The sequence below is a fragment of the Buceros rhinoceros genome, unplaced genomic scaffold (genome assembly GCF_000710305.1).
Source record: "Buceros rhinoceros silvestris isolate BGI_N320 unplaced genomic scaffold, ASM71030v1 scaffold35984, whole genome shotgun sequence".
In the NCBI taxonomy this organism is placed as follows: Eukaryota; Metazoa; Chordata; class Aves; order Bucerotiformes; family Bucerotidae; genus Buceros; species Buceros rhinoceros.
The window spans coordinates 36592-47806 of NW_010408273.1; the positions used below are offsets into that span (position 1 = coordinate 36592).

The 11215-nt window shown below is 41.2% G+C and overlaps 1 protein-coding gene across 1 annotated transcript in view; it reads left to right on the top strand.

Moving 5' to 3' along the window:
* The window catches only part of KIF13A (kinesin family member 13A), a gene marked incomplete at its 5' end in the record, with an annotated part of 56230 nt that overhangs the window by 34204 nt on the left and 10811 nt on the right, over positions 1 to 11215 (top strand). Inside the window, 13 exons of the mRNA XM_010134810.1 lie at positions 351 to 515; positions 1134 to 1307; positions 1743 to 1894; positions 2014 to 2146; positions 2269 to 2415; positions 3388 to 3426; positions 4739 to 4838; positions 4930 to 5056; positions 6065 to 6120; positions 7368 to 7492; positions 8474 to 8650; positions 9724 to 9816; positions 10671 to 10823. Of these exons, the coding sequence (XP_010133112.1) occupies positions 351 to 515; positions 1134 to 1307; positions 1743 to 1894; positions 2014 to 2146; positions 2269 to 2415; positions 3388 to 3426; positions 4739 to 4838; positions 4930 to 5056; positions 6065 to 6120; positions 7368 to 7492; positions 8474 to 8650; positions 9724 to 9816; positions 10671 to 10823 (1641 nt within the window). The remainder of the gene's footprint in view (positions 1 to 350; positions 516 to 1133; positions 1308 to 1742; positions 1895 to 2013; positions 2147 to 2268; positions 2416 to 3387; positions 3427 to 4738; positions 4839 to 4929; positions 5057 to 6064; positions 6121 to 7367; positions 7493 to 8473; positions 8651 to 9723; positions 9817 to 10670; positions 10824 to 11215) is intronic.

Here is an 11215-nt window from a genome sequence, read left to right on the forward strand (position 1 = left end):
ACCCAGCAGTTTATTATCAGCATTTGTCCCATGCTGAATCCAAAACACAGCACTGTCTGAGCTACTAAGAAAAGAAAATCAGCTCGATCCCAGCTGAAATCAGGACATAAGGTGCTAATGTACACTTGTGACAGTGTTCCGTACCTTTTCTGGCATGTGTGAATTAAAAAGATCAGTACTTCTGCATACAAACACTTTTTTTATTCCTTTCTCCTCTTTTTTGACGTTGTTGCTTTTCATTGGGTGGTTGCAGTTCTGCAGTCTCTGCACACCTCCTGGAGTTAGATATCTGCCATCTGAATGTCTTTAAGCCCCTTGTGCACAGGTTCTTCATATTTGTCTTGCCTTAGGTCGCGGGACGGTTGCATGTTGAGGTAATGCGTGTCACTGGGTCTGTCCCAGAACGTGCAGTGGAAGGAGATGACTCATCTGAGAACTCCAGTGAGAGTGGGAGCCTGGAAGTCATGGACAACAACGGAGAAATTATTCACAGAGCGAAAAAGCTCTCCTGCAGGGTAAGTGAGAGCATGCGATGGAGTTCCAGGCTGTTGTAATGATGTAGTCAGTCTGATGTCAAGTTCTAAGCTATGCGGGCTATTGCTTGTTTAAAATTCTCTGAAGAGAAAACAGAGACTTACCTTGTTCGGTTCAGGCTGTTTTCCAGGGGATGAATTAATTCACAGCAGTTTCTAGTACGTGCAGGTCTACATTGTAAGTACTGGTGTTTCAAGGACTGTCCTTGGCAGGCACACAAGGGGAAGCGGTTTTTCTGTGGAACTATTCCCTATGCTTTGTTTGATCATCTCGTGTAGTATCTGTGGGAGGTGTTTGGATTTCATTTCTTGTGTGATGAAGTGCTTTATTCTCCACTTGAGCTTAGCAGCTTCCTCAGAGAAAACAGCTATGTGGGTGGGCTAGTTAGAGGCATCTAACTTCCTTCCTTGCATCTGCATTTCTGTGGATGCAAAATACAGATTTCCTAAATAGGGACGTTCTTACAAAGCAATTGGAGGTGTCCTTCAAAAATTCTTCTTGGCTGCTGGTACTTTCGGATTAAATACTTATTTTTTGAACAATTTACGACTGAAGAAGAAACGGTCCTATTTAGGACAACATCTGTTTTGTCTCCTCAGGTAAAAATAAAAGAAGCAACCGGCCTGCCGCCTAATCTCTCCAACTTTGTCTTTTGTCAATATACGTTTTGGGATCAATGCGAGTCAATGGTAGCAGCACCAGTGGTAGATCCAGATGTGCCTTCACCTCAGAGGAAAGATGCTCATTTTACAGTGACCTTCTCTCACTGTAAGGTAACTACTTGTGTTATGAAACAGTGTTACTAGAAGGATGGTATGTTTGAGAGAAGCTTTTAGAGTTTGAGCCTTGTTTTGCTGGAGGAAGGAAGAGGGAATCAAGTCATAACTGATGACTTTTGACTGTACTTCAGAATGTTACAGTATTTCACTTCATCTCTTCTTCAAAGTGCAGCAAAATGAAAAAATCTTCTAGTTCTTGGTCTTTTAAATTCAGATGTCATCTTTAATGGAAGACATAGTTTATATAATGACATCTTTATATGTATGAGTTTGGTAAGCTCAGTAACTCTCTTAACCAGTGCTGAGCTTTATGATTCAAACCGTGTGGTTCTACCGTGCGGGTAGCTAGTTATTTGCTGTGTCCTTACAAACTCGTGGAGGTACAGTTATTTCGTTCGATTGGTTGTGGTTTGTTTTTCTCCTTCCCAGGACTACGTGGTGAATGTCACAGAGGAGTTTTTGGAGTTCATTTCGGAAGGAGCTCTCGCTATTGAGGTGTGGGGTCACAGGTGTACTGGCAATGGCAGCTCTGTGTGGGAAGTCGATTCTCTTCATGCTAAAACGAGGACGCTCAGAGACAGGTACAAATGAATTTCACAGGAATGCTTCTATCAGCCCTCCAAAGGCTTTCTAATACTTGCAGTGCACAGAATACACTTCGTTGAAGCAACCATCAGTTCTTGTGGGAATGTCTTTTTAGGTGGAACGAAGTAACTCGAAGAATAGAAATGTGGATTTCCATACAAGAATTGAATGAGCTGGGAGAATATACTGCAGTTGAACTCCATCAGGCCAAAGATGTAAACACGGGGGGAATTTTCCAGCTTAGGCAGGTACGTGTCTTTTCGCTGTCTTCTTATTCATGTTTAAATTAATTCTTAATTTCATTCTCAGTTTCTCTCTGTTTATTTCTTCTCGCCCTCTCTCTCTTTCAATCTCTCAATCACCTGTTCAGGGTCATTCTCGCAGAGTTCAGGTGACGGTGAAGCCTGTACAACATTCAGGAACGTTGCCTCTCATGGTAGAAGCAGTTCTTTCAGTCTCTGTAGGTGGTGTGACTGCCAGGTCAACCAAACTGCAAAGGGGCTTGGACAGCTACCAGGTAGGACCGTTAATTTTCCATGCATGGATTTGATTTGGTTTTGCTGTTTTAGAGCCAGCACAACTCAATTCCAAAAGGGACCTTAACACTGGTATAAGTTATTTTGAGATTTTACAGGTGTTTGAGGTTCATACATATAATGTGAACATATGGTGCTAAATCTGCTGCTTTTTTGTGGGTGTAGCTCTGTGTATAACCGATAAAGTACCAAGGGTGCTATTTGAATATACACAAGACACCAGGAATATGGAAATTGTTCTTACCTTTGTGTGTAGAGGTGATTAATACCAGACTCCTAGTGCCATTAGTTTCCCTCCCTTACAGGGATGGTGAAAGTTGAGGAGAGGAAAAGCAAGAAAAAAAAAAAAAAAAGAAAATTCATAGAGAAATTAACTGATAGTGAGATACTATTTACCTTTTTAAAAAGGACTGAGTTGTTATTTGCTCAGAATCAAATGCAACCATCACTGAATGTGAAAGGGCTCTTTCACGTAGCAGAAAAAGCCCTTTAGTATAAATGACTTCAAGCTGGTACTGGACAAATCCATATTGGAAATAAAGCATGATTTTAACCGTGATGGCCAAGAACAAGTGGAGTGGGCCACCCAGGGTAGCAAGGCGCTTTTTCTCGGAAGTGTTACATTCAGAACCACAAGTGATCATAACCCGAAATACAGTAGAAATGGTAAAACTTTAAGATCAGTAACATGCTTGCTCAGGCCTTTTTCTGGCACTTTATTCTGTGTCTTTTGTAAATGTACTCACTAATACTCAAGGCATAGCTGAGCGGCTGTAGTCTGTAAGGAAAACAATCTCTTTCTGCCTGTTCGTAAGAGTTTGGTTGTTTGAATGTTAGAATTGTAATATTTCACAAGTTCATGGCAGAAATTTTGGTATTCGTGGTTCGGGCTGTTTCTGTTGCGAGAAATGCATGTTGCTTTGTGTTTTACAAAATCTATTTTCTCCTACCAGAAGGAGGAGGATGATGGTGGTGATATGGATAGTTACCAGGTATTGCTGCTGTTGCTGTCGATCCTGTGGCATGGGGCACAGCTAATGCTAACAGCCAGCAACTTTCCAATGAACAAGCAAGAGCGGCTTTGAAATACAGATGCGCTGTGCATTTCAGAGGCTACCTGGGCTATAAACCACTGCCGATTCAGTTTACCTTGTGACTTTATACCCTTGCAGTGTGCTCTTTTCTCCGGTACTCAGCACTCAGCTCTCCTAACTGGCTACATCGATTAGTACGTGAATAAAAGATTAGAAACTGTAATTTAGAATGAAAACAGTTCCCACTGACTACCAAGGGGAACGGAGCAGCCACCTACAGCTGCAGGCGTCTTTCCTGACCAAATTCCATAGCGTAGGATTTTTTTTTCATGAAGAAAACATTGTAACCTTTAAAGTTGTGCAGTTTTCTGAAGTGCTTGTGGGAGAGAGAGGAGAGGATGCGAGCGGGGGGAATACAGAAGCTTCAGTGAAGCGATTTTATTTTTTATCTACACAAACCCAAACCTGGAGCCCTTTTTTTTTTTGTGTGATAAGTAAATACAAGACAGTCACAGTTTAGACAGTGTAACAGAAAGACTCATTTTAAAAGGCAATGGAGGGCAGAAGAGGAAATGCCTGCAAAAGTAAAAGGCATTTCAGACTTCTGCTTGAAAGATGTATTTCTAATAGCAGCCTTACAGCAGTAAAACCAGTTAGGTGAGAATGCTGACATCCCTTACGATCGTGTGTTAGGTTTTACAGCAATCTCAAAAATATCAATCAAGGTACTAACTTCTTGCGGGCTGTTCATGCGCTTCCTGACATATCACAGAGAAGAACGAGCCAGATTTTCTGTGATAACCACAAAGCATGATTGCATGATGGGTTTTGTTTGCATGAGAACTCTTTTAATCGCACTGATAGCAGCTGCTAGCAACGGAATTTTGTGGAGGTTCGAGGGCGTACTGACCTGTCTAATCTTCAGGAGATCTCATGATCAGCTGGTGATACCCGCTTTTCCTATTCCATGGGCTATTAAAATGTTTGATTGCCACTCTGTGAGTAATTAGCCCATGGCATATAAACCTGTTCAGCAACCGAGGGGATCACAGTTTCTTTTCCTTCTGTTGGAATCTGAGACTTGAAAGCAAATAAGTTTTCATTCATGAGTGATGAGGTACTTAATCAGTGTGCATGTAATTCGGGGCAAAACGTTTTCTGCGTCATGCAAGCTGTTTAATATCAACTCTGATGAAATTACTGCAAAATTCGCTGCCCTCAAATCGTAACCACGTGGCCCAATAAACTTTCTTTTCTCCTTCTGTGTTAGGAAGAAGATTTAAACTGTGTACGGGAAAGGTGGTCTGATGCCTTGATAAAACGCAGAGAATACTTAGACGAGCAGATTCAAAAGATCAGCAATAAACAAGGTTTGAAGCTTAAAGTCCCTGTCATAAGTACTTTATTCCCTGTACCACAACAAATGTATCTCATGTATAACACTCATCTCTTTCTCTGTAGAAAAAACTGAGGATGATTTAGAGCGAGAAGCCCGGCTGGTCGAACAGTGGGTAGGGCTGACGGAAGAGAGGAATGCAGTGTTTGTTCCAGCGCCAGGCAGCGGAATTCCTGGTGCCCCTGCTAATTGGTACGTTCAGAAAAACCAGTGGGGTGGTTCGTGTTTTCTACATGAACATTGCACGCCACAGGGTGAAAATGGGAGGATGTCGTAGAGCTTTCTACGTTTTCTGGTAATACTGCAAATTGCCCTCAGCCGACAGAAGGCTGGAAGGTCTGGTGCTGGTTTGGATGCAAGAAAGCTTGGCTTAGTTAACGGATTACAGGAAGTAGCTTTGAGATGGCTTTCAAGGGTTAAAAATCACTTCTGCATTTAATGTGGTATTTTAAAATTTTAGAGATTTCTGAGGAACTTACCCTAGTTTGACTCCTTTCACAAAAAGAGTGGTTCAGAAATGAATGGTAGAACATGTGATAATTTCATTGATAAGGGATGGGGAGGGAAGAAATTCTGATTTCCAAGGTCACGTTCTATTCTGTTTCATTTAAATCTTTAATATATTTCTCTCTTAATTTCATTTAAATTTGTGTTTTTACTAAGATCATTGAGACTGACGTGCGAAAATGAGGAATGTATCATGTCAGATTTGGGAAGTGTGTCCAAGAAATACACTGATGTCTCTGATAATACCTAATACCTCTTCTTCACTGGGTGAATGATACAGGGATGCCCTTTCCTCTCCATTTTTTCCCCTTACCTTCCTGAAGCGTGCGGTGGTCATGTAGCTAGAAGTGTACTTATTGTTATAAAGCCTTGCCAGTAGCTACACATCCAGTTGTTTGAAAGGTTCCTAACCTTTGTGTATGAGATGACCACAACCTGTTAACTTAAGAAGCAGAACAGGGTGTTTCAGACTGCCACCTGAAACGTGCTGTGCGCTGTGAATTAAGTTTGGGCAAAGCACTACATACAGCTGCCTGTGTAGGTAAGGAAAATATCGTCTGTGCAACCCAGGCGTTCAGATTAGCCAGCAAAATGTTGACGGCTTTAGTCCTTGGTGGCACGGAGATCTGTTTCCCCAAATTAGCTCGGGTATGAATTTGTCTTCCTTGTTGACAGCAGTTTGTTTTGTTTCAGGATTCCCCCTGCTGGGATGGAAACACACATACCCGTCCTTTTCCTTGATTTGAACGGTATGTTGTAACAGCAGAGGAAGAAACTTTGGGGTGGGGGGTGACGGATTAGTTTGGATCAATAAATTGCTAAAAGGAAGAATGATTCTAAAATGTCTAAGAAATCAAACAAGTCCTGGCAATGGCACTGTCTGATGTGGTTTGTAAAGTATTTTTTCTTCTGATTCTGTGTGTTGGAATAATTAAGCACATTTATTTTAAAATAAAGATAAAAAATTGGGGAACATACAAATACAGGGATAGGCTGTGCAACAGAAAATAATGTGAGAGTTAAGTTGAACAGCAGATAAAAAAAATTCTGTAAATGTTTTGATGTGCAAATCCACGTGTCATCAAAGCACTGATGGAGAATCTCCCAACGTTTTCAGACCTGCTTCCGCTGAGGTGTCTGCAGAGTCTTAAGGAAGAGTGTGTTAGGACTATGAACAGTGTTTTGTTAGAGAATCTAAGTGTTCTCCCTTGGAAGGTCTTTAGTTTTGCACGAGGAGACTATTGATATATATTCTTAAGACACACGTGCACACTGAGCAACAAGAGACGAGAAATATCACCACATTAAAGGACTGTTTGGGAAGCAGGTCTGTAAGAATAAACCTGGGCGTAAAGCAGAGGAGGATCCAGGGGCCGTGTCGTTTCCAGCACTGCGGTGGGCTGTTAGACACGTTTACGCAGGCAACACGTGAATACCTGCTTTAGAAGCTGCTTTTGGGAGATGATACACGCCCTTCCCTTCGTCTGCGCTCACGAGGAATGTTTTTATTTGTTTTTTCATTATCAACGCAGATTAGCAGGCAGCAGATCGAATAGGATATTTCAACAGATCGACGGATTGTTGAACAACTTTTTTTTGTTTAGCTAAAAGCCTAGTATAGCCAGAACTGCTCTTCTCAGGTTAAAGGTTCCCTGATACATCAGAAGTGATTTAACTAAGAGGTGAGCTGGGTAGGCTGGCAGGCGGGTAAATCCAGCAGTCTCTGGCTAGGTAAGTTAATGTTACGAATACTGTGAATACTCCATTTAGGTACGGGAGAATGTGCTCAGGCTGAGTCCCAGCCCGGTTTTACTTCCCTTACTTTATATGCTGCAGTCGTCTTCCAAATGCTGCGTAGTAATGAGGTGAATGAGGATCTAATGTATTATGGCATATGGGTAGGACTTTATGACAACTTTGTGTTACTGCTTTGCCTCTCTCTGTTGATATCCTTTGGTATAAAACGGTTTCATTCTTTGCGCCTTTGTTTCATTAGCTGATGACCTCAGTGCCAATGAACAACTTGTAGGTCCCCATGCGTCAGGAGTTAACTCAATACTGCCAAAGGAGCATGGGAGCCCATTCTTTTATCTGCCGATCATAAAACACAGTGATGATGAGGTAAATTGTCAGCAAGCCTCCTTCTTGACAACTGCAGCTTATGTTAACACGTTCTTCTTATGTTTTATTTTCTGCCTGTATGTACTTTCCTTTTTGTCTTCAAACTACCATCTGTATCTAGTGCTGCCTTCATTTTCTGGCTGTTTTATTTAGCATTTAAGAGAATATGAGTTGTTAGCTCTACTGCCTTAATTCAGAAGTGTCAATTCTTAGTGGTTCTTGGTAATTCAGCTGCCTGACACAAAATCCCCTTTTCTTCTTTCCTCACCCTTTCATCATTCCTCTTCCAGGCTCTTGATTCTTCACAGAAAACTACTCCATGCACACTAGGCAAAGCTTAATATTTAAATAGAACTTCTCCTTTTTTAGTACACAATTACTTTTAAATAGAACGTTTGGGAATTGTTGGAAGTGAATGGTTCTGGATCCGTTCTGGAATGTCTTAACTCATTTCTTCCACGTTCTGTGCCAACTCAGGCCACTGCTTGAGAGACCATTTCCAGAATAAATGGGACACCAAAGGTGGGAGGGGAGGCAGGAGGAAGGAAAAAGATGTTCTGCAGGATGGGAGCATGTTTGTTCTATATGAGCTGTTATAACCTCATCCAACACAGACGGCAGGTTTGACATTGAATTTGATAAGCTTTTAATACAGTTGCAATAGCATTTGCATTCCTTCCTCCAGTCTTGCTTCTGCTTCTCTGTCCGTCTCCCACTGGGCAAAGATTTCCTTTTGGGGCAGGGTTTGCATAGTGCAGACTGTTCATAGTGGTTTTCCTCAGTATCTTAACACCTCTTTTATGCTGCTTCTGATAAATTCCTTCCTATGAAAAGGAGGTTTGACTCCACTTTGTTCAATGATGCTCATTTTTCTCTCGTTAAAGATTGTTTTACATCATGTTAAATCATTGCAAGTTATATCTGTTAAGTAATTGAATCTTTGATTCCCCTTTCTTTCCTCCACTTCACGTGTCTGCACAGGTTTCAGCCACTGCTGCTTGGGACTCTTCTGTCCATGACTCCGTGCACCTGAATCGGGTAACTCCTCAAAATGAGAGAATTTACTTAATAGTGAAGACGACTGTGCAGCTCAGCCACCCTGCTGCAATGGAGCTGGTACTGCGCAAAAGGATTGCAGCCAATATTTACAACAAACAGGTGAGAAGTTGATGCATTATTTGATTAGTAGTAATTTTGTTTCACATCCTTGATTTCATGAATGCGGCGTTTTTAGCTGCTTGCTTCATTTTATGTAAATTTTGTCCCTCCAGTTCTTACAAAAGACAAATAGAAAATAAATTTTTACAGGTTGCAGTGAAGCTGATCACTTCTGGTGTACTCCTTTGCACTGTCCATTTTTCAACCTGATTCGGTTCAGAGTGTAACAGGTGCTCCTTTTGTAACAAAAAAGAAGAAATTCACCTCCTTATCCATGCAACTTTGATTCAGAGAATTTTGCAGTATCTAATACAAGGTCACTGTAGCTACTGTGTTCCTGAAAGCATCTTCGGGGCTTTAGATGTTGAGAGTAAACACAACAGATCATTTTTCTTTCTCGTTGCTACTTTCTCTGTAAACTACAAACTAGGCTTATTCCCCACCACTACCCAAGCGTAAACATTCTCTAAACCCTTTAACATGATAATTTTAGATAGGGTGTTTTCTCTGGTCACAAGAATGGTCGTTGTTCCCCTCGCTTTGCTGCTTTGCGGGTTTAGGCAATGATGTCCCTTTGTTTCCCAGGTGATTGGCAACAAGAGCACATTTCAGAATTCCGTCAGATTTTGCAGCGCAAAGCAGGGAGAAGCTGTTGTACTCCTAAACAACTTGCCAGGCAGCTCGGTTCCACACCTTTTTGCACGTGGCATGTTGGCCTTTGCTAGTTACACTTGTCTAAAATCCTGTATTAGGTGGACGTTGAGTTCACAGTTAGTAATGTAAGGGCTAACTGACCTGACGATGAAGCGTGGAAAGGTCGCGATTACAACAGCGAGAACTCTGGTTGCTCTTTCACTTGTGCTTCGGTACTGCAAAAGGAATTTGCTACCTGTTTAACACGTGGCTGACAAAATGACAATGAGAGGTTGTAATGCCAAAAAGGAACTTCACTAAATTATGGTCTTGAAAAAGGTGCTTCTGTGGTGGAGAGTTTTTGCACTGGGACCTTGTATTTCTTTGGATGTCATCACTAATCATTATCAAAACAGTTAATACAAATTATTTGTTTCTAGAGTTTTACCCAGAGCCTGAAAAGGAGAATATCCTTGAAAAATATATATTATGCCTGTGGAGTGACCTACGAAATAGTATCCAATATACCAAAGGTAAATTACACCCTATTTCTCTTACACATTCACTGGAAGGAGCAGAATCACCTGCTGCAGTGGGTGATGCTGATTGGGAGGTAAATGTTCTGCTGTGTGAAGAGGAGGCAGCTTGCCAAGGAGTATAGCTTAAAGCGCAGTGGTCAGATTGCGTTTATCTGTGAACAGTTGAAAACTGTAGGGATTTTATTTTCTCTTCTACCAGGTTTAGTCGAGTTCTTGGAGGAGAGCTATTTTTGAAATCATATTTGTGTTTACAGAGATAATATAGAGAGTGCTCAGAGGGATATTCAGGTCAGTGAAAACAGAACAGCTGGGAAAATGAGTTCACAGGAATATAAATTGCTTTTCATAGAAAAAGCTTGTACGAATTGTAAATCCACTTTAGAAAATAATTTTAAAGGTAAACAAACTGGACGAATGAAAATACAAATAGTCACATTGCCGTGTAATTGTCACTTTGATGCAGCAGTACTTAAAATTTAAAATCTAGGGGTGTCACGCAGAGCACCTGAGGTTTGGGAGGGAAGTTGCCTTTACTTGCCTAGCAGATCGTTGTTAGTTAATCCTTACCATAAGCAATTTCAGGTTATACAGGTATTATTTCCAGGAGTATATCAACGGCAGCATATGTGCAAAACTTCTCCCGAGCGTGACCTCTTCTTAGTTCAGCACCATCTACATCTGTGTTGAACAGTCCTAGATCACCGATTATAACTAAGATGGTTGATCAAGTTAAGGATTATTGATTCAGATTAATTTCTGGATTGAGATGGTCTAAAGTAGTGAATTAACAGATTCAAAACACTAGGCTTTAACTTCTAAAAACTTCAGTAGTGTAACTTGTAATTTAGGCTACCGAAGAAATTGAGGATCGTGAGACCTTGGCGCTGATGGCTGCAAGGAGCGAGAATGAGGGCACCTGCGATGGCGAAACGTACATTGAAAAATACACGCGTGGTGTGCTGCAAGTGGAGAACATTTTGAGCCTTGAGCGACTGAGACAGGCAAGAAAAAGGCACCTCTTGCGCCTTTTGAATTGGATTATGAGAGTTCAAGTAGAGATGATTGCTCTTTTAAAAGTGTTGGTTGTTTTTTCATTTGGGGTTGTTTTTAGAGAACATTGAATGGATAAATGTTAGACTGAGTTATTTCTGTGAAATACAAAATTGGTGAAATACAGTGGTGGGGGTCTAGTAACTGGCAATGCGGAACCTGAGCAGGCAAAGGCCCAAGAATGAATTTCAGATACAAATTTTGCATCTTGTGGTGTGTGCAAGTTAGGATTTGTAAATGTAAGCCCTGTTTGCTGCTGTTAGTCACACTGGAAAAAGGTTCTTTCCTGCTTGGTCATTACTGCTGAGGAGAACACGGCATTGTTCTTAGTGTGCTCTTTCCC